Source organism: Polyodon spathula, chromosome 20, assembly GCF_017654505.1.
Source record: "Polyodon spathula isolate WHYD16114869_AA chromosome 20, ASM1765450v1, whole genome shotgun sequence".
NCBI classification, from domain to species: Eukaryota; Metazoa; Chordata; class Actinopteri; order Acipenseriformes; family Polyodontidae; genus Polyodon; species Polyodon spathula.
The window spans coordinates 25,176,915-25,203,763 of NC_054553.1; the positions used below are offsets into that span (position 1 = coordinate 25,176,915).

Sequence of the window (26,849 nt, forward strand, 5' to 3'; positions counted from 1 at the left end):
CGGAGATAGGCTGCAGTGTGTTGTGGGTAGGTCAGGCAGAGTGGAGGACGCCATGTGCGTGAGAGATGCAGACTAACGGAGCCTAGAGATCCGGGGACAGAGAAAACAGATTACAAAGGTGGAGAAACACAGGGCAGGTTGTACCTGAGTGGATCAAGACAAAATTCCAGTCAAATAAACGCAGAACACAGCCAATATGTTTTCAGCCAGACACTGTGTGAGAAGCGCGCTGCGGATATCGGCACAGTTGCACAGGTAAATGCTGGTGGAGGTAACGTGGTGTGATTTATTTAACCTAGGTGTTGTGCTCTGTGAGCAGGATTAGTGTAGTAATGACATTTTGTCAGTGAGGCCATGTGCAATCGATTATGTGTTTAGTTTGCATGTATGACTGCGCTACCGTACCGGCTGTGACAGAAGAACATCATTGTGATATATATATATATATATATATATATATATATATATATATATATATATATATATATATATATATGAGTTTAAATCCGTACGGCGGTGCCGGAGACTATATGACTCTTTTAATTGGATCGGTTAACTAGTGTTGGTATCTTCCATGGATAGTTGTTTTAGGAAGAGATATGCTTGTGTAAGGCATCAACATTAATGCGCTGGGATGCCAAGGTCAGTCAGTGCATTGATATACAATACATGAGCTCGAGGACACATTCTACATGTATTACACGGGGATGGTTACATTGTAATTTACGTGGTTGTTCAAATCTGCGTGATACTGTTTTCTGCACAGGAAGCTAATGGAGAGCAGGTGGACATTTCTTATAAAACAGAGTCCCTCCCCCCAACTCCTCTTAGTAGCCCACTCTACTTACAATGTCCTTGTAATGTTGGGCTGGTGTGATGCAAGTTCACTTTGTCTATAGTAAAGGTGTGTGTGTTTTTTTAATTTTAATTGGAAGATATCTGTGGAAATAAGACTCTTGTTGCATAGCAGTTTTACACATTCCAGGTTTTACTGTTTGATTAGCCACATTGTATAGGTAACAAGGTTAGATGTGGCTTATTAAACCATAGTAAAACTAGCAATTGATCAAACTGTTATACAGATGGCTGTGGGGTCCAATGGTTAAAAAGGGTTTGTAACCAGGAGGTCTCCAGTTCCAGTCCCTTGCTGACTCGCTGTTTGACCCTGAGCAAGTCACTTAACCTCCTTGTGCTCCGTCTTTTGGGTGAGACGTTTTTGAAAGTGACTCTGCAGCTGATGCATAGTTCACACACCCTAGTCTCTCTAAGTCGCCTTGGATAAAGGTGTCTGCAAAGTAAACAAGTAATAATACAATGGGAGTACCATCCCTGCTATCTGGTTTGTAATGTTTAACCAGAAGGTGAATTGGTAAAATCTGAATTACATTAGCAGTCTATCAAAAGACAGTTTTTACTGTTACTTTCTTTCAATATTTGTTTGTGGTGTTTTTTAAGTAGGCGTGAGCTGCCTGCTGTCTGTGCTCTGCGGAGACTGAAGACCAGCTCCAGCAGCAATAACGAAGCCCTGGCGCCTCCCTCCCTCGACAATGCGCCGAAAGAGTACTCCCCGAAAATCCACCAGCTCGTCAACGACATAGCGAGTCTCACGCTGCTCGAGGTCTCTGACCTGAACGAGCTGCTCAAGGTACAAAAGTGGAGGGGGCTCTCTAAATACAACGGTGGAAATTAAAATTACATCACATCAATCAAAACATGTATTTGTCCAAATGAGGGAATTGAGAACAAATGTTTGTAGTACTTTTTGATAAAATAAACTAATAAACTAGGGCATTAGCAGGTATTTGCCAATCTGGTCTTTATTTTCCAGTAACACCCTCTGTGCAAGGGTTTTATTGAGGTTGTAGTGCAAGGAAATTAAAAAGCATGCTCATTGTGTACTAATTATCATAGATAAGCAATAGTTTTTAATAGTTTTCCTGCCACTGATACAGTAGCTGCAGCGTTAAGTCATGTATTGGACAGTATTCATAATAAGCTTTTGTGTATTTAAATAAACCAGCTGGATTAGTGGATTTTCTCATGTTGTCACTTGTTGGTCAGTCTGCTATGGAATATAAGAGACTCTGTATATATCTGTATTAATGCTACGTTAGATTACATTCATATTGTCAATTTATTTAATCTAGAAAACGCTGAACATTAAGGATATGGGAATGATGCCAGTGGGTGCAATGCCTGTAGCACCGCCTTCATCACAGGTAAATACACAATATCTAGTGTGCTAATAGTTACTCCCCTGTGCCCCCTATGGCATTATAATATAGTACTTTTGTTTTTGTTAAATGGGGGTATTTCTAACTGACACAGTTCTACAGCAACAGTGAGAAATGTATTTATCTTGGTTTTTTGTAGCTTTGTAACCCATTCCAAGATATGGTATGGTATGTACTTTGCGCAATTAGTTTTATACTTCATTGGAAGCTTTTTTTATTACATAAGTAGGAAGATCTTTTATAACATAAGTAGGTTGTAAAAAGTACAGATAGTCAAGGTTTCTGAACGTGCCTCGATTTAATAATCAGATGTTCTGTTGCATCATTGGTGACAAAGCTGTGTAGAATGTCCTACAGAAAACCAAACCAGACAACTTTATCATTCTCAGTGGTATAAATCAACTAACAAAAGTACTTTAGTGAATCACACACTTCTCTCTTCACTACGTGAGTACTTCTCCATTCCCAATATCGATTCCCAAGAGGCAAAAACCTGTGCAGGCTTTGATTATTCCTCGGAGCGGTATGCCACTGTCTCTTTGTCCCCCCAGACAGTAGAAGAGGAGGCAGCGCCGGTGAAGAAGGAGAAGACCCACTTCACTGTGAAGCTGACTGAGCTGAAGGCGGCTGAGAAGGTAAAGCTCATCAAGGAGGTGAAGAACTGCATCCCCGGCCTCAACCTGGTCCAGGTACGCACCAGTCCACCGAGCTCAAAACAGGCACTGCACCTGAACAACGCTTATTTAAGGATCTATGAAAAACGATTTATACATCTGTATCAGAGGATGGATAGTCTCTTTAACTGAAGAAGCTTTGTCATCTAATTTTATAGTCTGGAATTTGTTAATATGTAAAATTTTATACTGAAAAATAAAGTGGCGCTCTAGAATTGATTGCCTTTTAAATGTAACAAAGTTAATTTAGTCTTCAAAGAAAGTAGCCATTTTGTTTTTCGGTAAATGAAAGTCCCTCTTATTTTAGGCTAAGAAGCTGGTGGAGTCTCTGCCTCAGGAGATCAAGGCTAACATTTCCAAAGACGAGGCAGGGAAGTTGAAGGCTGCGCTGGAGGCAGCTGGAGGCACTGTTGTCCTGGAGTAGAACTGTTTGCTTTCCTTTTTTAAGTTGCCTTGAAAGCTACTAATCGCTGGTCCCTGGGTTTGTGTGTGGCAAGAGAACCCAATGTGTACAGCGTCGTTCTCCACGAAGCCCAGGAGTCCAGCACCACAAGACTATTCCAATACTGTATTTTACAAGACGTCCAGTCTGACCAGGTGTCCACAAGTCTGTTTGTCCGTCTGTACTTGCAAATTGGAGCCACACCGGTTCGAGGAAGGCAGACCAGACCTGTATTGTCCACTAAAAATAATTTAATAAACGTGGAAAAGACCCTTCATCTCTGCTTATTTAATGGGCATGTCATTTCTTTTTTAAGTTACATTATTTTTAAATGCATGCTTCCTGTAAGTTTATATTTCCTAAATGTATCTAACTTCAGGCATTTATACACTCTGAAAAAACTAAACTTCTGTTCAAACTAGTTAAGTGTTTTGATATAACAACATTAAAGGCCTGTTGTCAATAGCTGTGTATCTTGGGCTGAGTTTAGTTTTATTTAGATTGAACATGTGTAATTTATTGGTTTGGCCCAAACGCTGCAGAGTTTAGTCTACTACCAATATAAAGGACATATTGATGTTCTTTCCTTGTGCAGCCTGTTTTTTGCTACGATACTTGTGTTTTAAAATAAAACCATGTTGGGTGGCTGTTTATAGTTTAGGTTCTGTAAGATGTTCAGTAAGGTGGCTCTTAGATGAAAGAGTCAGAAGTGAAGTGCCAGTTTATATATATATATGATTATAGTATAATATATATATATATATATATATATATATATATATATATAAAAATAAAAAATTACTGTCTTTTTTTCGGTGGTTATTAGCAGCAGCAGCTAGTTCATGCCCTTGCAGTTGCAGTAACAACCAATAGCCAAACTGAATGTCTTGTCAACTAGCAGGACTTCCCACAAGTGAGATTGCAACACACATTTCAATTAGATGATGACTAAACTAGAAGTTCATAGTCTTTTTCTTTTATATTTGAAGCCTGCAAATGAATTCAGAGGTGCTCCAGGAACAACAATAATTATATGACTGCTTTTTAATTTTTTTTTGTAGCTTTTTTTTTTTTTTAACTGGCAGCTACCTGTTACTTTAATGATCTGTTTAACTGCATTGTTAGTAGAACTCAATTTTGTTAAATGCCAAAATTAAGTCTCAGTGTTGTGTATCAAATAACATAAATATAACTTAATGCACCTTATATGACAATAGTTAGTGTCTTGCTTTGTTTTATGGCCTAGTTTTAATATAAAGGCAGTGAATTGCCACCTCCACACTGGGATTGACTTCAACAAATGCATTTGTTCCGCTTAAGGATAGAGCACTGTTGCTAAACTGTCATTGTACTAATTATAACAATTGTTTATGTAGGATGAGTCATTCCTTCAGTATAGGAAGATGATACTCTCATCAGTAACCCTTATAAAAGCCTTAGCCAAAACATGTATCCTTTTCATAATTTCTTATAGGTTTAACTCATGGTTTAGGATTGTTTTAATGGTTCTGTTTTTACTATTCAAAGTTGAGAGCTTGCTTTATTAAAAGTTTTTTTTCTGTCTCATATTTATGCCTTTAAAATGTTTAACAAGTGTAAAGGCTGCATGCCAAAGTTCACAGGGACTTGTTAAACAAAGCAGAATACTGCTCAGATCCTACTAGCAGCTGATCACCGCTGGAAACAGCAGAGTAGAAAAATGCCATTTTTGGTTGCATGCAGTGTTCAGTGTTCACAACATCTCGTTATTGCATGCCTGGCTGGTAACAGCGGCAGATTGTTTTTACTGTCTGACCAAACATTTGGAAACCTGGAACTTTTAATTCGTTTCCTACCTGCAGATACATTAATAATACTGACTTCTACAGCACAAGGTAGTTATCTCTGGATTAGATGTGTGTCTTTGAACAGTATGGTTTAAGGTTGGTTCTTATTTAAGACTCCAGCTTAATATCTAGTCGGAGTCGAGGGTCTCTGACAGCTGTGCAACAGGTCAGAATTACGTCTTTTTTGGAAAGTCGTACATGTTTTCTCACCGACTGCCACCTGAAATCGCATGGGGTTGGATAATTTAAGACTGGCTAATACTTCACTCTCGCAGACAAGCGCCGTACGTCAGCTGCAGACACGTCAACGGGTGCACCAGAAGGATTGAAGCACTCCCGAGTTTTCAGATTTTTTGAGGCAGCAGTTTATCGTAGCTGTTCGTCATACTTAGTTTCAGCCAGTCTGCTTTACTGTCGGTGTCGACTTGTGACTAGGTTTGGCAACAGGCTCCACATTCCCGGGACACTTTGAGACACAACGGGATTTTAAAAATTGCACCTGAACTGAATGAAGTGAATGTGTAAATCGGATCCTATATATTTACTAAAATTAATACTGTTGCTGAACTACTATGAGCAGCAAACAAGTAAAACTGATCAGCTGTTCTCCATACCGCCTCAGACTGAGACTACTGAACAGCTGAGCAACGTCACTGATCTGATTGGGAGAGTAATTGCATGTTATAGGCGGTTTAATATTACAGAACAGAAAATAAATTGCGACGTTATTAGCGACTGTATTAATCATAATATATATAAATATATCTATATATATATATATATATATATATATATATATATATATATATATATATATATATATATATATAGTACAAATGAAAATGAAAATACATTGTATTCCTTATTATTGTTAGTATTATACAAGTGTTTGCTGCGCATGGTATTTAAGCACCAATGTTAATTTTAGCAAATGTTCATTTATGCTTTAATTTGATTTAGTTTTGGGGCAAGTTTAAAATCCTGTTCTGTTGTTCATGTTTATGAATTTCTTCAGTTAAGAGTTCCTCAAAAACTTGCACTAACTGAAAACTATCAAGCACATCAATGTAGTGCACTTTAATTCAGAACCAACTTTGCTTTACTTTTAACGACTTCTCATAGCGTTTTATATGCGCATATAATAATAATAATAATAATAATAATAATAATAATAATAATAATAATAATAATAATAGTTATTGTGACAATGTACTAAAATGAAACTCAGTGACAATGAACTTCTTATTATTATTATTATAATGATACTATAATCTTATTATCTTTAATAATAAATAATAATAATAATAATAATTAAAGTAAACAATAACGAAGGCAATCATAGACTACAATGTTACAATATTGCATTTTTAGATACAATCAATGCAACAGTGAGTCGTTGTTACTTTAAAACCAACTACTTCTTTCCCAGACGCTCGAACTGAGACAAACACCACACTGTCTTAAACGTGTCTGCCGCTTTAAGATTACATTCTCATTCAGGACTGCAGACTGTAGTTGTCAGTCAGTCATACAGGGAGGTGCTTAGGTACTATCAGGGTAGATTGCGCCGCATGGGATCAAAGCAGTGCACATACTGAACATTGGACTTTCAATTGTAGTCCAGTTAACAAATCATTTGAATTGGGTGGGTCTCTTTAAGGAGGCAGTTCCCTAAATTGCAGCTTCAGATTGGCTGGAGGTTTTTTTATTCTCTTTCTCTTCTGTTTTTTCTGTCTCTATGTAAAATACTGCTTGCGCTGCAATAATGTCCCACAATCGGCAATATGCAAACATGGCAGTTATTTCAAGTTTAAAGATTAACTAGGTGTGGTTATTGTAAGACCAGCGGTGCCAAGTTGTGTGTCTGCACAAGGCTGGTGCCACCGCTGCTACTTCTGCTGCTGATGTGGAAGCACAAAGATTGAAAAAAACATATTTAAAGGAGTGCCATTAAACCAGAAGCAATCACCATGACCGAGAAGAGGGTATCGAGATGGTATTTTGGAGGACTTGCGTCTTGCGGAGCGGCGTGTTGTACGCACCCCCTTGATTTGATAAAGGTATGTTGGCTCCTGTTCTAAAGCTCTGTAATTACTGTATACATGGACTAATTGCAGTATGAAGGGCCCCAGATCAATATATACAGTGCACTTGTTTACAGTAATTCAGAACCAACTTTAATTTTGCCCCGCGAGGTTTAATAATGAATGCCGCCTTTAGCTTATCTTGAATATCTTGCAGTTTTGTGTCTTGCTTGAGGCTGTGCAACTGTCAGTGTCACAGTATATATTTTTTTAGCTGGGTGGTTGTTACTGTTGCATGGCCTAGCGCCATATACCTCCTTCTTAATAAAACCGCTGAATGTATAAGCAAGCTAGTTTCTTGTGGATACAATGTAATGCATCTACAAATCTCCGATACCGTTTTGAAGCGCAGATCGTAATCAATATTTTGTGCTTGTATTATATTAACGTTATTACTATTGGTACATATACTATTTTACCAATACAGTCACTGACACAGTTATAAGAATGAGCGCCTGACTGCATGATCACATTCATGACTAACTTGAAGCAAGGGGGGCTTTAATCCCATAACAGTCTTAAAACAGATACATGAATGGCAACTTGCTTGACAGAAGTGAGCACCCAGTGTATTCTTAAATATCACAGTGTATTCTTAACGTTCAGAGTCAGGAAGTAGATCACGGTGATCTGCTTATTCACTGGAACTGACAGCATTATAGTTTTTAAAAAAAGTGAAGTGCATATTACAAAAAAAACCAAAACCCTGTTATTCTACATACCCCGATAAGAATCACTCTGTGTGCATGTGTAACTGTGTTTCTTCTGTTTAGCTGGCCATTCTTCGCTGGCTCATGCTGTCACATAGATATATCAATCACAGTCTTTATTTTATATAGCGTTGTTAATAGTGGTCCACCATCCCAGCTGTTGTGCCTGGGAGGTGTGGAAGCTTATTCAGTCCTGCACCGAGTCAGACTGGGTTACCTTCCAGATGACATGTGTATACATTCAGGCTTGATTGTAAGCACTGAACTCTCATACCTGAATTTGTACAAAACCAAAACACAGAATACCAACAATCGTATTCCCCTTGTTTTTACTTATCAGCCTATGACCAAAAAAGTACAACACATCATACAAATACATTTTTAGCATTCTTCAAGAAGATCCTTCTACAGCTCCCATTTTCAAGAATTCTCCTCTAATGTCATATAGAAGAGACAAGAGAGCATCTGGTCCACTAACATTCGACCCAATCTGGACAGATCTAAGGGTACGTTTCCATGCAACAGGTCACACTGTGCTGCTTGAAAATACATTCACAGCAACACGGTAGTTAAGAGAGCAAAATCCTCATTTACTATCCATGATACTTTTACTTGCATTAGTAAGGGAATAGTATATTGCATCGGCTGCATCAAATGTAACAAGCTATATATTGGTGAAACAAAACAGCGCTTAGCTGATCGCTTCATGGAACATCTGAGAAGTATACAAATTAACACCTCTACCTTTCCTGTCGCCAGACATTTTAACAGAGATGACCACACTGTAGAAGACATCACAATTTGTGGGATAGTTCATTGTTATGGAACTAATGCTGTCAGGAAACAAATAGAATGCAAGCTTATTTTCAAACTAAGCACTTTGGAGCCATTTAGAATGAACATTCTATTCTGAGATCATTAACATCATCAACATTCTGGAATTTTGTTTAAAAGACTACTTATCAACTTCATAAAGTATTGTTTTTTTGTATTCAGCTGATGAGGGACCCGTAGTCCGAAGCGTCCTGATAATTGATTTGTAATCAATTATTCTACCTTTTTAAGTACCTTTTTTTCTTTTTTCTTATTGATCATTTTGGTACACAGCAGTCTTCATTTTTCTCTAACTTATATATTAGTACCGGAACTAATTATGGAAACAAATCTTTCTGCATTAGTAGTAGGTGGATCATGTTTGGGATATCATAGCACTTGTGGGAGAGTCATTAAAATGTCTTTCATATTTTAAAGTGGAGACAGTTTTCTTTTCAGGGACACCAAAATATATAGTGAGCAAGTAGTCTGAGCGAAGTTATCTGGCAACAGACTCCCCATCCCTACCTGTACTGCTTTTACAGGAAAAGGAGCACATTTCGGGTGACCATTCTACTTGATGTTTTGCTCATTAAAATATTGAGCATATTTTTAAAGAGGAGAGGATTATCTATTCTGAGATACCAGGGTATTTAGTAAGGAAAAATGGGCACTATAATCTGTACCCCTCCAATCTGAAAGGTCTTCATTAGATTAGTATTCACCCCCTTTACTATGACACTCCTAAATTAGCTCAGGTGCAACCAGTTGCCTTCAGAATTCACACAATAAGTTAAATGGAGTCCATCTGTGTGCAATAAAAGTGGTTCAGGTGATTTCAGATTAAATACATCTGTCTCTGTAAGGTCCCACAGTTGGGTAGTGCATTCAGAGCAAATATACTACCAAGAAGACCAAGGAGCTTTCAAAACAACTCTGGGATAAAGTTGTGGAAAGGCACAGATCAGGGGAGGGGTATAAAAAGATTTCAAAGGCATTGAATATCCCTTAGAGTACAGTCAAGTCGATCATTAAGAAGTGGATGGTATATGGCACCACACAGAATCTGCTTAGAGCAGGCCGTCCTCCCAAACTGAGCAGCCGGGTAAGATGGGCATTAGTCAGAGAAGCCACCAAGAGGCCAATGACAAATCTGAAAGACCTGCAGCATTCCATGGCTGAGATGGGAGAAACTGTCCATTTGTCAACAATAGCTGAGGTACTCTACAAGTCTGGCCTGTAGGGAAGAGTGGCGAGATGGGAGCCATTCCTGAAAAAAACCCATATAAAATCCTGCTTGAAATTTGTAAAAAGGCATGTGGGAGACTCTGAAAAGGTGTGGCAAAATATTCTGTGGTCCTATGAAACAAAAAATTAACTATTTGGCTAAAATGCAAAGCGTTATGTCTGGCGCAAACCCAACACAGAACATCACCCGGGTAAAATCATCCCTATTGTGAAGCATGGTGGTGGCAGCGTCGTGTGGGGATGCTTTTCATCGGCAGGGACTGGGAAGCTTGTCAGGGTAGAGGGCAAAATGGATGGAGCTAAATTCAGGCAAATCCTTGAGGAAAACCTGCTTCAGTCTGCAAAAGACCTAAGGCTGGGACGGAGAGTCACCTTTTAGCAGGACAATGACTGCAAGCGCACAGCCAAAGCGACACTGAAGTGGCTTAAAAACAAGAAAGTGAATGTCCTAGCGTGGCCCAACCAAAGCCCGGACTTGAGTCCGATTCAGAATCTGTGGCAAGACTTGCTGTCCACCAACAATCCCCATCCAACTTGACAGAGCTTGAACAATTTTGCCAAGAAGAATTGGCGAATATTGCACGATCCAGATGTGCAAACCAGGTCTTACCCCAAAAGATTTATCTAACATTTCAGTTTTTAAAATTTTTCTTTAACTGTTTCACAATAAAACATTTTCTTGCCTCTTCAAAGTGTTGAGTAGGTTGTGTAAATCAAAGGAAAAAAACATTTAAATGCATCAAGATTTCAGGTTGTAACACAACAAACTGTTAAAATGTCCAAGGGGGGGTGGGCGGTGAATAATTTACTATAGGCACTGTAGCAGTTCAAGTAACAAAAAAGCAATGAATAATAAACAGAAGGAATATGAGTTTCATATAGAAGCATTTATAAATGACTATATCAAAAAGACACATAAAGGAAAGTAATGACTAAATGATATCCAAAATAAATATCACACATTCATTCTACGGTATAAAACAGTGTTTCTCTTTCTCCTTTTGAACATTACCAGTGTTTGTCCCAGATTGCCAGTACTAGTTTGAGTTTAACCTTGGTTTTAAACACATCTGCGCCTAACTTCAAACAATCATTCATAGCAGCAGCACTGAAAGAAGCTGTCACTTAAAACTGTCTAAGATGTTATGTATCACTGGACCTGGACTATCTCCAACTGCTGTGCAAAGTATCCTACTTTAAACAGATTGACACCTATATGCAGTTTCTTTCAATAGAAATACTGTAGAGGTTGGTAGCTTTGACTCTGTGGCATCTGTTTTGATGATCTCTATAGTGTCTGTTATAAACACTGTTCAAAACGGCAGCGTGATTGAAATGTGAGTTAGATCACATGTTTAATGCAGTAGTGCTGTACTTTGTATTGCATTCACTTTTAGGGGTTAGATAGGGGCCTCTCGGCTCGCCTTAGTCTGGTCTAGTTATATCATTTACCTTAGTATTGATGGTCAGCATTGTTCTCTAGTGCTTGGCTGTAGCGGTGGCTCCAGTGGGTATGTGGTTTTACTGCAACCAACAAAGTGAGATCTGCAAAATCATTGGCAGCAAGAAACAAGAAAGTGCTATTTGCAAACTTAGAATTCTGATGTTCTGCATTCCTCTCTGTCCAATAGAAGGCGATGAGCAGCTGCTGATTTCACATTCAGGTTTATGCTGAATCATTGTGTAAACCTGCTTCGCAATTTACCAGTTGGTTAAAAATTAGCCGCACTGTTTCTCCGAAGTCTGCCCAACCCCCCACTCCCCGCCTCTTGTTTGTCAGGAGAAAAACAGTTTTAATGTAAATGGATTCCAGCCGAGTTATGATAAAGATGGAAACTGCTGTGACCTATACAGCACCCAACTGCTCCAGCTGTGAATGCCATCTAGACACTCTAACTAAGTTTTTTAAGCGGAGGTATTTTTTCTGAACCTCTAGAATAAAAAGCTATCAAAGTAGTCACATGGTTTAAGTGCTGTGTGGCAAGCTGTAACATTGCTAGTTTTGCCTTCCTTTAACTGTGACCCAGTGTTGAGCTAGACTGTGTAACAGCTGACTTCACTCAGTCTGACCCTGCCCTTGCCCCCTCAGGTACACCTGCAGACTCAGCAGGAGGTGAAGAGTCGCATGACCGGGATGGTGATTCACGTGGTCCGCAGTGACGGTGTGCTGGCACTCTACAGCGGCCTGAGCGCCTCCCTCTGCAGACAGGTGGGTACTGCAACCTTGCCTCTGGGCAAGCTGGAAAATGCTGGGCCAAAGGCACTTATTTTCTCTCAAAACTCAAAACAAGTTAAATCAATGACCAGAAAACAAGCAAGAACAGGGGGTCTGTGACAGTGTTATAACAAACTGGCTGACCGTGTTACAGAAAGCAGGTGTTGTTTTTTTTTTTTTTTTTTTTTTTTTTCTGGATCAACAAGATCAGGGGTTCAGTCCTTTTAAAAAAGGAATATAACTGCGCTGTTTTGGAAAATTCCACGCCATGTTGGCAGTCCGCCATCCAAATTGGTAACCAAGCGGGCAATTCAACAAAAGAAAGACTTACAAAAAGGGAAGGTTTCTCACCAGTGCTCGATGTACATGCACACCCTCCCATACTGTTATTATGAAAAGGATGACTTCACTACAAATTTACACATTGGCTCATCTTAGTAACCCACATACTGTACATTGTGTCACTGAGGAAATGCATGTTTAGAAATGCAGCTGCTGAAGGTTATTGAGAGTTATGTTAGAATACTGGGAAGAACAATTACAGTGACTATACAGGAAAAGTGAGATCTCGCCACTGCTCACAGTTATTGGAATAGCTTTCTACAGCTGTTTTCATACTAATCTAACACCTCATTGGTAGACTAGAAGAAATAAGCAGCCAATAAACTAATTATTCTAGTTCTTCCTTTTGACGAAGCAAAACGTGTAACATATGAAGACAGATCTTCATTAAACTTGTACCTACTTGTAGAGATTGAGATTGACTGTTTGAACTTTGTTGCACTTTGTTCATTTTATATTATTGGCATAGGGTTAAAAAAAAGAACAGAAAACTGGGAAGTCAGCATGGCCCTAGCAATCAGGATATTTTCACAAAATATGTATCTGACTAAAATCGCTTTGCATGTACAAGAACATGCAATCAGAATAAAGGGAGCAGCCTAAGTAATGTTTTAGACAGGCCGGCTTGCTATAAAGTGTTTTATATTGATATACTATGAAGGACTATTAGGAGTATGTTACATACGTCTGTGGCATGTAATTAGAGCCGAACTGTGTCTCCAGAACTCACAACACATTAACAGACTGAGTAATTAGCTTACTCTTTCGGTATTGTTTAACTTGTTTGGTGGGTAGAATTGCTCCCCCCCCCCCCCCCCCTCCTTTTTGTTCACTGTCATTGTCATTGGCAGGAGCATCGGGTTCTAAATCAGTAAATAAGGGGAGTGTCAGTGTGAGTCACAAAACAAACAGAAAAGCTGTCATTTACCTTGAGCAAAGATTACATTGCTTTTTTCAAACAGCATTTACAATTCGTCCTTCACTCTGCTTACTGTATACTAAAATGATCCTCTCACACACCTCATGCTACTAGTTTTATACCTCTTCATAGGGACTGCCAGCAGGTGTCTTGGGTTTGAGCTGGTTGTTATGTTGCACAGGATGATGTTGGTGATAAAGGTTAAAAATGCTTCACTACAATCCTAGACATTGGCTCAGCTTAATAACAGCATGTCTGAAAATCCAGTGTGGGAATGTATACAAATACAGTGTAACTGTCTTACACTGACTGCTCTAAGCCACTATCCAAATCTTTTTATGCAGGTGGGCTTAATAAAACATTTTGTATATGAGGAAATGTGTGTAATTTTTCTAATGGTATTTTTTTCAACAGATGGAGAAAAAAAGAAAAAAAAACCCAGCCCTTGTACATACTTTAGCCCTGCTCTCAAGTCTGACACATTGATGGCGATCTATTTTGAGTAACATTTGTTGAAATGTATTAGCTGTATATCATTTAAGCCAAGGGCTAATAATCTGATTCTTACAAATTGGTGTCTTAATGCTATTTTCAATGTGTACCACAAGGTGGAGCCCTGAGACTATAAAATGGTTCAAGCCAACAGCAGAATCATTTTTCTATGCCTCCTTTTTTGGAGAGTTGCCTGGTAAGTTCCAGAGACAGAGCTGTTGAGATTTGCCTTTGGGAGATTCATTACTGCTGTAAAACATTTCCAGCTCCCTGGAACAGTAGTCTTGAGAAGCTGTGTTTTTCAGTGCCTATGCACTTATACACTGGAGTCAAATTGTCTTCAGTATACTGCCCTCTTTGTTATATAAGCCATGTCACCATTATAACTTATGAGAGGCAAATTAACCTGTATTCCTTAAGACCCCAGGTGCCTAATAAATCTATTTTTATTTTTCACTGTACTGTATATACTGGACTAGGTGTCACAAGAGTACATTTTTAAAATGAACAATTTTTAAACATTTTAGCTTTGGCATTTTAAATAATGTACACAATACAATTGTATTATTAAGTGCTGTCTGCTTACCTCTAAAATACTGAAAGTTAGTTGGGTATAGGAACCACTCCCGACAGGACCAGTAGTATGTGTTCAGAATCTGGCCATGAACACATATAAACCTATACCAGTATTTTCCATTCTGGGCTTCCACTGTGCTATCATATCTTTTATCTCGACACCAAGCAGAGTTTAACAGAGGAGAGAAACAGACACTGTTTCTGGTTCAGTTCAGGCTTAGAAACATGATGGTTTTAAACCCTGCCGTGATCTTCATTATTGTTTCTGTATTTCTTCACTGTAGATGACGTATTCCCTGACCCGCTTTGCAATCTACGAGACGGTGAGGGACAGGATCTCCAGTGGGAGCCAAGAACCCCTCCCCTTTCACCAGAAAGTGCTGCTGGGGGCCTTTGGAGGTACAGTAGGGTCCTTCCACTGTATTCAAATAACTGTTTATTTTGTCTGTTACAAAATCCTTAGCAAACCAGTATCTGTTCTTGCTAGTGCTACAAAGTCATGCCAACTCAACTAGACCACATTTAGGGAAATGTTTCCTCTATTTGTGGGTGATGTTGTGTGCAAGCAGAAAAAGAGCTTGCAACATCCCTTAAAGGGTACGTAAGGACCTTTTCATTCCATCTCAGTTACATATGTGAGCAGGAGGATGATGGGGAATGTAGTTCTGAGAGGTCTATGTGGGTACATGAGAAGCCATCTTGAGGCAGGGAATGCAATTTTAAAAAATTAAAAAGTGGTCAAAATGTAAAAAAAATAAAATTAAATTAAAACAGTACACACACCTTACAGTTGTAGCAACACATGGGAACATAAAGATCCTTATGTACCCTTTAAGCCAAGCTTCTGAGAATATTAGTAAAGCCAAGCTCATTCAGGTTTGCAATGGTAGAGTTTTTCCATCCCTCACATACCGAGTGTCCAATGCTTTCCCCTCTGCAGGTTTTACCGGTGGCTTTGTAGGAACTCCGGCAGATTTGGTCAATGTGAGGTAAGCTATAACGTTATTGATTACTTCTGTGTAACGCCCAGTGAGTGTATGTGCAGTAGTGGTTTTTGTATTGGCTAAGCCTGGCATTCTGGTGTTGAGCTGGCTCCTGATTGAGCTGGGTCTCTCTATTTCCATCTTCCATCAACAGCAAAAAAAAATCCACAAATTTAGCAGGCTAAAAAAAAATGTGCAGCTAAATTATACATGACAGCAGTGTTTGGAAATGTTTATTGAGACTATCAGGCAATCAAGTATAAATATTCTTTCAATAAGACAGAAGGAGAGATCAAAGTATGGGCTGGGAGCCAGTTCTGAAGTGGTGCTGTCTAAGTCGTAAAGAGTGAGTGAGATTTGAATGGGATTTGTACATTTGTCTGAGACCGCCTATCCAAGCTATTATAATTATCTGGAACTAGGGATAAATGGTAAGAATGTGCTTTTCCCAACTAGCTGTACATCCCACAATTCTCCATGGAGTACTTTTTTTTCCAGGCCTTGGGTTGGCCAATAACATTTTGTGGATGGATTTGTACTACCAGCAGATGTTAGCAGTATTCCAACAACTGGAACGGAGGTGAAAAGAGAGAGCTGTCAGATGAATGCTCATCTAAGTGGACAGTGCAACACCTTCTTCAAGGTGATTTACTTTAGCTGCAGCAATCTCACTGGCAATGCATTTCTACTCCTTCATGTGAACTGTTGAATTAGCGAATGCAAGAACTGGCATGCTATCTGCTCCCAGTGCAAGCCAGTAGCATCTGCTGAAACATGTGGCAGTCTTAGGCACGGGCATGTAAATCAGAGTGCTCTTTTAAGACACATGTAAGATGCATGTTCTAAGAGCGATTAAAAGACTGATTTAGAGGACTTAAAGCAATGCTAACTTAGGCTTTACAAGTAATTTGGAAGTATACAAGCAAAGAACTATTAGATAAACTATTGGTTGGCACTTCTTTACAGGGTTAATTGGTGATTATTATTATTTATTTATTTTTGGGGGAGAACCCACTTATTCCACATAACTTTTTTTAATAATAAAACCTAACCAACCATTAAGGTTGATAAATAAAATATTAATAATAAAACAGAACTTGGGTTTTCACATGCAAAGAGAGTGGGTTTAATTCAGAGCACCTGCCAAAAGGTGGCGCTTGCGCTTCTGCTTGGCTGAGTTCTCATGGTCTGTCAGCAGCGTGATGACAAATCCTACTTTCTGTTGGCATGTTCCCCTTGGCAACCTTGGAATTGAAAAACTGCCCTAGAATTGAAGCTTACCACTGCATAGGGAATGTACAACTCGCATGATTATTTAATGGCTGATAAAAAAGCTATTCTGAGTGCCTTTTTAAAATCTCACAATCACTACAGGATGACTATCTCTGTTTTGGCAAAGCTCTTCAAGTTCCGGCTCTCGAAGGAGTCTCTCGGGCTCAAGGCTTCCTCGATGTGCACTGGTGAAGGGAGCCAGATGATTAAACATCCGCCCCAGTGGTTTACTCGCTGTATAACCCTAACCTTCCAACTATTACAACACTTTCTCAGGAAATAAAGATTTTTTTATGCTAATGGTATGAACCTGAATCTGAAATGAAAAAAAAAAGCACAGTGATTGGGATGGTTGACCTTTTGTACAGGCTGCATCTCTTAATTGAATAATTGACCGGAGCGATATTTTGGGAAAGGTAATTGCAGGTTTAATTTTGAGTGCTGCTGTCAAAGCATACTGCCTCCTGTGTGTGTGTGTGTGTGTGTGTGTGTGTGTGTGTGTGTGTGATGTTAAAAAAATGCTTATCTGGGGGAATCTAAATGATGGTAATACACCACCCGGTACTCATAAGAAATCGTACCATAATAGTACAATAACTGAACTGCTTCCATTGTTTATACTTCTCTTCACTCTGCTTAATCAGAAACCAGGCTTGGTTGGCTTTCCAGTTTGTTTACACCCCAGCTTAATAGGCTATGTCCCAAGTATTTTATATCTATGGCTTCTTTTTTTCTGTGTTTATTTCATTTTTTGGTGCTTATTTGTAGCTATTTTGAATTTTATGGGGGTTTTTTTTGGCTTTAGCTTTTTATGTATTGTATGAAATTATTGTTTTTGGTTACTTTCCAAAATGCTTGGGCATTTTTTTCTGTCACAATATGTATAGTAGTAACTTGACAGTACTTGCACACTTAAGTTGTACCTTCTTTCCTTTGCTGTCTTCCACAACGAAATCCTTATGGTCACGGGCACATTCTTCTATGTACGCATTTTTTTTTTTTAAGGTCGTCACAATTTGGAATTCTGTTCTAAATCCTCTGTATCTTAATTGTAATACAGCTTTAAATCCAGCGAACAATCCTCCATTCCTGATTGTAATCTCGTTTTAAATCTCGCAAATGGAGTCTTCAATAGAAATGTAGGAATGTGCTGTCGCACAGTAGTTGGGGCGGGTTTAAAGTACTCAGAACGAATCAATGATAGATACAAGTCAGGAAGGCAGGACATTGCCCAGCAGCACTGGGAAATGTCTTTTTTTTTGTTTGTTTTGTTTTTTAGATTTCATTTTTTAATGAGAAAAGGGAGGTCAATGTGAATTGATTAACCATTTCTACAGTTTTTCCTGTGTTTTCTGGCTATCCACTGATTTGCATTTTTTTTGTATCAAGGGTGTTTTATCAGGTTCTTATTGGTTAAAAACAAAAATCAGATGCCCTATTTATAACTCAGTTGTATCCCTTATAAACGTTGACTCTGGTAAATGTGCAGTTTTCCATGCTTTCTAAATTATATATATATATATATCATGTGTTTCCTACCTGTACCCCCAGTTTATGACAGTTTCCCTGTGCTTTCCGACACTTCACTATGCCTTTCCTGTGATCTTCCACATGTTTCTGTCCAAGCCTAATCACACCCAGGCTGTCAGGTCCGAAATGCTAGGAGGCAGGCAGCTGTTTGTCCTCCTGCCACACATTTAACATGATTCTGTCAACACCTTATAGCTGTTTACTGTGCTAGTCACATTAATGCTGTCCTTATGCCCTCTAGTTCATTGTGACCTCTAGATTTCACACTTACCCTTGTGTCCCCTCTTCTGTTCTATTCTGCAAAGTCAGATTCTGACCTAATAATTGTGGATGCCTTGAGATCTTGGGTCAACCTTATCTAATGATCTGTGTAGCCTAGGGTTGCCACCTGTCATTGTGCAGAGAAATAGCCTTAACCCAGTGCTCTGTAGACAAACCTCACAGCATCACGCGTCCGACCTCTTTCAGTCGACAACATGCTTATTTTAAAGTTGCCACTGGTCTCTTCAATGTTCTTGATCTGTTCAGGTGGCTGAATTACAAGCCGGGGGAGTGTTCATACCAAGTTCATCAAATCAGTCTGATGGAGTTGTATCTCCTGCATGGCTCTGTGAAACAGTTTAACTATATTTGAGTGATGTGAGAATGCATTTTTGTTGAAATGTCTTGGCTTTGAATGTCGTTTTGTTAGTGTTTTTTGTACTGTCTCCGTAAGATTTTCTGATCTTTCATTCCGGTTGATCCCTGGAGCCAGCATAACTTGCATTGCTTGATTCTTTTATAGCTAAAATGACTATATTGCTTTTGGTTTATTTTATTGATACCCTGTAGAAACCCAGTGCTTTTCGAACACGTGTTCATCTTTAAATAGACTCAAGATTATGTTAAAGGGATACTTTATACCAGGGGTCTCCAACCCTGGTCCTGGAGAGCCACTGGGGCTGCTGGTTTTCGTTTCAACCAATCTGTTACTTAATTGAACCAATTATTGATTTAATTAGTCAGGATTAACAGAGTGTTCCAGATCTTTAGCCACTGATGATGTAAAGACACTGCTGTATAAGGGCTCTCCAGGACCAGGGTTGGAGACCCCTGCTTTTATACCATCTACATTTTCCTAATATTTTATTTACCTGTTTAATACCCTATAAAACGTGCTCTGTATGATTCTCTGTTGTTGATGCTGCTTAGATCATTTTTGCTGTGTTGTACTGTTTCAACACAAGAATATTCTGTGTAAATGGGGTGGGGAGACATATCTGCGTTACACTGTGCATTGTGTCCTGAAGACTGCTTCCCCACCTGACTTCCTGAAAGCCATCCTTGAAGTCACCTTTCATCATTTCCCTGATAAACATTTTCACTTTTCTTTTCAGAATGCAAAATGACGTGAAGCTTCCTGCACACCTGAGGAGAAAGTGAGTGTTTTATTAATCCAACTCTGGGAGATTGTAAACACATTAATCCACGTTCCTCTCTCAAATGTTAGCCAGCTGCTGAAGTGACGTTTTTGCTAAAATCGCTTGGTTGCATGTTGATGGATAATGTTCCCATTTCTATTAGCAAGCTGCACATTCACAGCTGCATTCGGGAATGGCACTTCTGTCATTCCTGTGTAAACATGTCGTTTTTCTTAGTGGTCTGGAAGGATCTTTCTCTTCTGCTTTAATAAGATGAGTGCTTTGCAAGGTCAAACTGTCAACTGTCTATACTAGCATGCTGGAATAATTCACACAAAGAATCCAGTTCATAAATCTACATCCCCCAAAAAATGACTTTCAAAACTTGTGCACTCTGCTTAACAGGGACATTTGCTTATTATTATAATTATCTTTTTCTTGGTGTAGATTTTTCATTATGCAGCAGGTTTTGTGTGGCATGGCCTGGGATTTAAATGAAACAACATAATGTACATGGTCAGTTCTGAAATATAGAGAGGTTTTGAATTGAAAGGGATGCATTGTTTATTTCTCCTAAAAGCCTTTTGTCCCGAGTAATCCACCTTGAGAGCAGTGTACTGTACAGCTGTTAATTTTGGACAATGGATCAGGATTGAGCGATTTAGTACATTTTGATGGTTTTGATGCTTAATGCTTTGGTAAACCCAAGTTTATTTGTGCTTATATACAGGGTATGGTGAGCTCATATATGTAATAAGAACTTGTATTTGAAAAAGAAAAGCTGAAAATAATAGAAATAGCTCTCATTTGTAATTTACTATTCAGTTGTATATTCATGCATAAACCTCTTTGCCCCATACGTCAAGGAGAGCATTGTTTCTCTTTGTAACCCTTTCAAATGAATTTCTAAGGACTTCCCTGTTCTTGCCTTGAAGATACTTCTACACAAGCCAGAGTTTGCATGTTGTGCGTAACTGAGTCACTGAATGGCAATGACTTCATCAAGCTTTTGCTGAAGGTGTTGCCAGGGGTGGATTGAGAGCTGTTTGTTGCTTCAGTCTCCTCGCAGTGATAATGTCAGAATGGAACTCCTTCAAACGTTTGTCACATGGACTGAAATATTTCTTTAATTCTTTTAAAAGATCGTCCTTGATTTTGTATTGTAGAAGTGTTGCAGCCCAAGCAGTGCTGAATGATTACATTTTCTGATGGTTTTTAACTAATCGCAAAATACAACAGGATAATGATCCATTCGTTGTATATGGAGGTTTGTCATTTGAATGTTATTATAAATATCGGCTGCATGTTCCCAGTATAGCGCTCAGTATCCCACAGGTTATATAGATGCCATTGAAAAGATAACAGCACTTCAGAATCTTAACTCTCTCTTTTTAAACAGCAAACAATTTCAACCCATACTGAAATATAACCTAAAAAGCTATTTAAAAATGTTTTAATACAGAAAAACATTTGTGCAGTTTATAATAGCATTAATATCATCTTTAATTGACCTTACTTTTAGTTTTGTAACCTAGCAACCACTGTAAGTTATCTAGCAGGTAATGACAGCTGCTCAATTAATATAATTTATTTTTTAAGTTATTTTTATAAATTGTGTGTTTGGGCTAAAGCGGAACCTATTAGAATCACACAGTAGTTTTTGAAAAAGAGAAAACTTTTAGCAACCACATCAGGAAGGAAAACGTTAACCCTTTGTGGAAAATAACAAGTGGAGTTTGTATTTGATATCTCTGTGCTTCCAAAGGTTACTATAGAAATGCTTTGTGTAAGGGTTAGCGTGTGTATGTATCTGAAAGAGATTATTTTTGAATGCAGATGCAATGTTGAGGACCAGAAAGCCCTAACCTTAAGGGGTATAGCTAGTTTTCTCAAGACAGCTTTCTGTAATTATTATTATTATTATTATTATTATTATTATTATTATTATTATGAGCACCGCCACTTGTGTGAGGTTTAACATTACCATCAACTGAAACTGAATACTGTTGACTTTTTAAAAAATATTTTCTTTCTTCCAGTTACGCCCATGCACTAGATGGGTTATACAGAGTATGGCATGAAGGTAAGAATGGAAAGGTTGTAGTGATGGCATCTGATCACAAACTTATTGAAAACACTTTTTAAAAGTCTGTTTCGATTAAATAGTTTGATATTGAAGTTCCATACTGTGTATGCAGAGCTTCTTTGGTTAGGTGCTGTGGATGCTAGTAGTAACATTCTTCAGGTTTGAGCATCCCACCATATAGGACTACACCAGTAAAGACAAAACTAGTAAATGAAATATGCACTTAGTGTTCGACATTGAAATTACATGAATGAATGAATGAATGAATGAATGAATGAATGAATGAATGGGTATGAATATTAATGCTCATGATTTTTCATTCGGTATTGCCTTAACTTTGGGAATTGCCTAATTTTTTTTAAAATAAGCTTACCATGATTTTTAAGAGAAGCATCCAGTGTAAATCATCAACAGTTAAAATTTTTACCAAACTCCTTATACTGCTGGAAATCATGAATAGCTCCTAAACGTTTCTCGTTCTTGCAGAGGGGCTAAGGAGGCTGTTTTCGGGAGCAACTATGGCCTCCAGTAGAGGAGCTTTAGTCACAGTCGGGCAGGTAAGTTGAGACAGTATTCATAGACAACATTGACAACTGTCTTTTAAAATAGATTGAAGACTATTTATATGTATTTCAGTTGATTTGATCAGCTTATACCGCACCAGGGTAAACAACAGCTGGATCTGAGAGCGTTTTACAGTCTGGTGAAATCCAAGTGGATTCCCTGGTGCTGTAAAATGCTCTAAAAATCTAGCCGTCGCTATTCCCAGTGGGTGTAGAGCAGGTTGAACAAATCAATCCCTAGGTTACTTTACAGATAGACTACCCTAGGATAACATATTAAAAATAAATAACTGCTGAAAAGAGAAACAAAAAAACCCATTAGATTCCAATGTAAGCAATGACACATTAGGGGAACACAATACAGTTCTAGAAGAAAAGGGATTAATTTGGATATGTTTGTATCTACAGCTGTCTTGCTATGACCAAGCCAAACAAATAGTCTTGAGCACTGGCATACTATCAGACAATATCTTCACCCATTTCCTCGCCAGCTTTATTGCAGTAAGTTGAACTTTTTTCCTGCTTTTTTAGCCATTGTAAATGTCCTCATAACTATCTTTATTTAGATTTAGGTGTAACTGATGAAGAATAAAGATATGTGACAAAACACTAAACTTAAAGTGGTTGATTTTAAAAACATAATAATAATAATAATAATAATAATAATAATAATAATAATAATAATAATAATAGTAATAATAATGGACCCCTAAATAATGCAACAAAAATATCTTCTACATGTTAGCCAGTTACTTTTATGATACACAGTGCTTTATAAGAAAATAATAGTTAGGTTAAAAAAAGTGTCATTCTTGCCTCTGCCTCTAGGCGGCATCATAAAGCAAGGTTACTTTGATCTGGGAATAGAGGTACATAGGCAATATAAAATGTAAATATGGCACTAAATCATTATTTTCATTTTAAAGAAATATAATTATCTTTTCAATGGGCTTCCCCTTATCCAGGGTGGCTGTGCCACATTCCTGTGCCAACCTCTAGACGTGATGAAGACCAGACTGATGAATTCTAAAGGAGAATATCGGGTAAGAACAGAAAATGATTTATTGTCATAAAGCTGGAGAAGGATACGAGAAGATTTCCAAGCATTTGAGTATCCCAATTTCAACTACTCTTAGTTCTAAGTGCAGAACACATGGTGCTGTCTGGAAGAAAGAAGGGTTTTTTTTTTTAAACCAAGAACAAGTAGAAGAATTGTGAGGAAGGTTAGTAGCAGTCTGAGATTGACAGCCAAAAATATTCAAGGTGAATTAGTTGCAAGTGTGAATGGGGTTTCCATTTCAACCGTAGCTTGAGTATTGCATGGTGACGGCCTCAATGGCTGCAGGCCAAGGAAAAAGCCACTCTTAGGAAAATGTCACAAGGAGAGTCACTTAGTTTGCAAAACGGCATTTGAATGATGGATATGAGTTCTGTTAAAGGCTTTGTGGAGTGATGAAACAAAAAATCGAGCTATTTGGTCACCCTGATAGACGTTACATTTGGAGAAAGTCTGGTGAGGCAAAGAAAAGAACACCATACCTAAAAACAGCCCCATAGAAGGATATTACCACCTCCATACATAAGCATGGATGTGTTAATATCCTTCTGTGGGGCTGTTTTTTCTCTAATGGCACAGGGAATTTAGTTCCAGCACATGGTAAAATGGATTCCATAGCATAGCAAGAGATGTTGACCAACCATCAGAAACCCTCCGCTACAAAACTTGGTTTAAAGCGCAACTGGATGTTCCAAAATGACAATGATCCAAACCACAAATCAAAATCTACTTCAGAATGGTTAAAGAAGAATAAAATCAAGGTTCTGGGATGGCCTAGTCAAAGTCCCGATGTAAATCCTATTGAGTATCTTTGGAATGAGTTGAAGAAGGCTGTGCACAAGAGAAGTCCTTGGAATTTGAATGAACTGGAACAATATTTACTAAAGTGTACCAAAAGTGAATTGACAAGTATCCTAATTGTTTAAAAGAGGTTATTATTGCCAAAGGTGCTTCAACTAGCTATTTTCCTGTCAAGTTATGAATACTTTTGAATTGGCATTTTTGCAAAAAAAAAAAAATTGCTGAAAAATAATTGTAGACATCTATTTCTTGTAACTCTTTTCCCTCATCCACAAAAGCAAAACTTTTGCTTATATAATGTATATGTGACTAATGGGCACAGTGTTTGAGATGAGGCTCCTGCAACCTCTTAATGTCCAGCTTCTGTAGAGTGTGATGAGGTTTGAGGTATAAGAGAAGGGATCATTTATAATTCATTACAAAGTCTAGAAGTTGTAAACACATGTCACAGCAGCGGGGTGAGATTCAGGGAGAAGAGGGAGAAGAGCCCCATAATGGGAGTGGAGAGTGTAAGAGTGGAGTGTGCAGCGTTTCAGCTGTTGCAGGTTCAACACATACTAGCTGGGATTGAGGATGGAGGGAGCTGTATGCTTTTATCACTGGCCCTGTTAGAACATGATGCCCCAGATTGCATCTGGAGTGTATAATAGGCTTGTCACTGTGATTGCTGCAATAGTTTAATGAGTGCTTTCGCACGAGGGGCGGGTTACAAAAATAGACAACAAATGAGTTGAATAACACTATGTAACACAATTTTTGTTCCTGGGTAGTAAGTGTTATTTCCTAATTGCTTATGCCTCAAAAGTATAGAAAATGGCTATTGTTTCCCACAAACTTTGCTTTTGTGACCAGGACAGTGATATTTCAAAATGTCACTATTTCCAATGGGAAAATGGGCAAATGTGTGTCTTTTCGTTCACATAAAGTCAGAAAAAAACAACATATGAATCCAAATTAACATGTATTTATACTAAAGTAATACAAAGATGACTACAAAAGATTTAGAAGTGAGTAGTTTTTCGAGGTTTACAATTATACTGTATTTACATAAGTATAAATACATGTTAATTTGGATTCATATGTTGTTTTTTTCTGACTTTATGTGAACGAAAAGACACACATTTGCCCATTTTCCCATTGGAAATAGTGATATTTTGAAATATCACTGTCCTGGTCACAAAAGCAAAGTTTGTGGGGAATAATAGCCTTAAGAATTGAAATAAAAAGCTTGATGACAAATGATAGATGTAAGAACATTTAAAAGTGGATTAAACTGACAAAATTCCTTGATTATGTGTGTGTCTGGGGACGCCCAAGGATTTTCCAAAGTGGGGTTTGTTTTATCTGAGGCTGATTATGCTTTGTGTTGGTTTCCTTGCAGGGTGTCACGCACTGTCTGATTGAGACGGCAAAGCTGGGGCCCTTGGCTTTTTATAAGGTACAGTATAGTACAGATGGAATTTGGGCTATTTCATTGATACACAATCAATGCATCTTCATCTTGTTATCTGTTTTGCAAAAGGGTTTTCTGTAGATGGGTTTCACAGATTTTCTTTTGAAGAAGACACTTGAACGGTGAACTTCCTGGGTCTATAACCTCACTTTGACCATTGTGGCTGACGACTGTTCTCCAATCATGTTGCAGGGTCTAGTTCCAGCTGGAATTCGATTGGTCCCTCACACAGTACTCACCTTCATCTTCCTGGAGCAGCTGCGTAAAAACTTTGGGATGAAAGTAATTGTCTGAGAAACCCCCAGAACTTTCCGTTCAAACCTTGTGTTTCCATAGCAACTCAGAATAATCCTGGAATATATTTCTTCTGCTAGAGTTCTGTCAGTTCCTCTTGAGCTTCTTTGCTGGTGTTTGTTAGTCTCCATTAACCTCTAGAATCATAATTTATTGTGAATGAAAAAAAAACGTGTCGACTGACTGCTTGAATCAATGTGCCCTTTAACAAATAAAATAGTTGGTTAATTTTTACTTTTTTTTTTTTTAATTCATAACTACATGGAAAACCACATTCCTGAAATGCCCTAAAATCATTTTGCTGTCTCTGGTAGATACATGTTTTGTAGATATATATATATATATATATATATATATATATATATATATATATATATATATATATATATAAGGCATAATTGGATATATGTGTTACTATATGTGTTGCTATATATATATATATATATATATATATATATATATATATAATTCTAAAGGGCATATATTTACATTAAACATATATGTTGGTTCCTTGTGGAAGTAGTGATTAATAGACCAGTGTAAGTTTGTCTTTGTAAATACGTGCACACCTGGTTATGACAAGCTCTTAATGCATTATGCAAAAGTTCTGTACAGGAAGTATATTTGAAGAAAGGTAATATCTTTCAAAAGCACTAAATGCATAACAAAAAGACGTAATCTGTCCACATGTGTAAACTTGTAAGTAAATTTGTAGGCAAATGTAGACCTGTTTGTTTGCCATTGATATCAGTCCACTGCTGAAAACCGTTTCTTTGACCCTTCATTGAAACATATGGCCAAATGGGTGCTGTAACTCAGGAATTGATAGTGAAAG

The 26,849-nt window shown here is 38.0% G+C and overlaps 2 protein-coding genes across 3 annotated transcripts; both read left to right on the plus strand.

The window, feature by feature from the left end:
* The first annotated feature begins 37 nt into the window (after positions 1-37).
* mrpl12 (mitochondrial ribosomal protein L12) lies at positions 38-3,759 on the plus strand. 2 transcript variants are annotated; one of them, XM_041219898.1, is made up of 5 exons: positions 38-255; positions 1,459-1,645; positions 2,148-2,219; positions 2,786-2,923; positions 3,216-3,759. In XM_041219898.1, exons 1-5 carry the CDS (start codon positions 197-199, stop codon positions 3,330-3,332), a joined length of 573 nt encoding a protein of 190 aa, XP_041075832.1. In that variant the 5' UTR covers positions 38-196; the 3' UTR covers positions 3,333-3,759. The 2 variants fall into 2 exon arrangements, with proteins under 2 accessions (XP_041075832.1, XP_041075831.1); XM_041219897.1 differs by having other exon boundaries at positions 39-255; positions 1,456-1,645.
* A 3,041-nt stretch (positions 3,760-6,800) lies between these two features.
* On the plus strand, positions 6,801-26,334 carry LOC121295215 (mitochondrial dicarboxylate carrier). The gene is made up of 11 exons (XM_041219636.1): positions 6,801-7,236; positions 12,121-12,240; positions 14,860-14,974; positions 15,516-15,564; positions 19,737-19,778; positions 21,800-21,843; positions 22,333-22,403; positions 22,818-22,910; positions 23,375-23,452; positions 25,649-25,705; positions 25,913-26,334. The coding sequence occupies exons 1-11, from the start codon at positions 7,147-7,149 to the stop codon at positions 26,012-26,014; spliced, it is 861 nt and encodes a 286-aa protein (XP_041075570.1). The 5' UTR covers positions 6,801-7,146; the 3' UTR covers positions 26,015-26,334.
* Positions 26,335-26,849: the final 515 nt, after the last annotated feature.

What these genes read in the sequence shown, in the direction of transcription:
- mrpl12 (XM_041219897.1), top strand. Translation starts at nt 197, where the DNA reads ATGTTTTCAGCCAGACACTGTGTGAGAAGCGCGCTGCGGATATCGGCA. An exon ending in ATATCGGCACAGTTGCACAG is followed by an intron (nt 256 to 1,455) that starts GTAAATGCTGGT and finishes GTGTTTTTTAAG; the next exon opens with TAGGCGTGAGCTGCCTGCTG. An exon ending in TAGCACCGCCTTCATCACAG is followed by an intron (nt 2,220 to 2,785) that starts GTAAATACACAA and finishes TTGTCCCCCCAG; the next exon opens with ACAGTAGAAGAGGAGGCAGC.
- LOC121295215 (XM_041219636.1), top strand. Translation starts at nt 7,147, where the DNA reads ATGACCGAGAAGAGGGTATCGAGATGGTATTTTGGAGGACTTGCGTCT. An exon ending in TCCTCGCCAGCTTTATTGCA is followed by an intron (nt 22,911 to 23,374) that starts GTAAGTTGAACT and finishes CCCCTTATCCAG; the next exon opens with GGTGGCTGTGCCACATTCCT. An exon ending in ATTCTAAAGGAGAATATCGG is followed by an intron (nt 23,453 to 25,648) that starts GTAAGAACAGAA and finishes GTTTCCTTGCAG; the next exon opens with GGTGTCACGCACTGTCTGAT.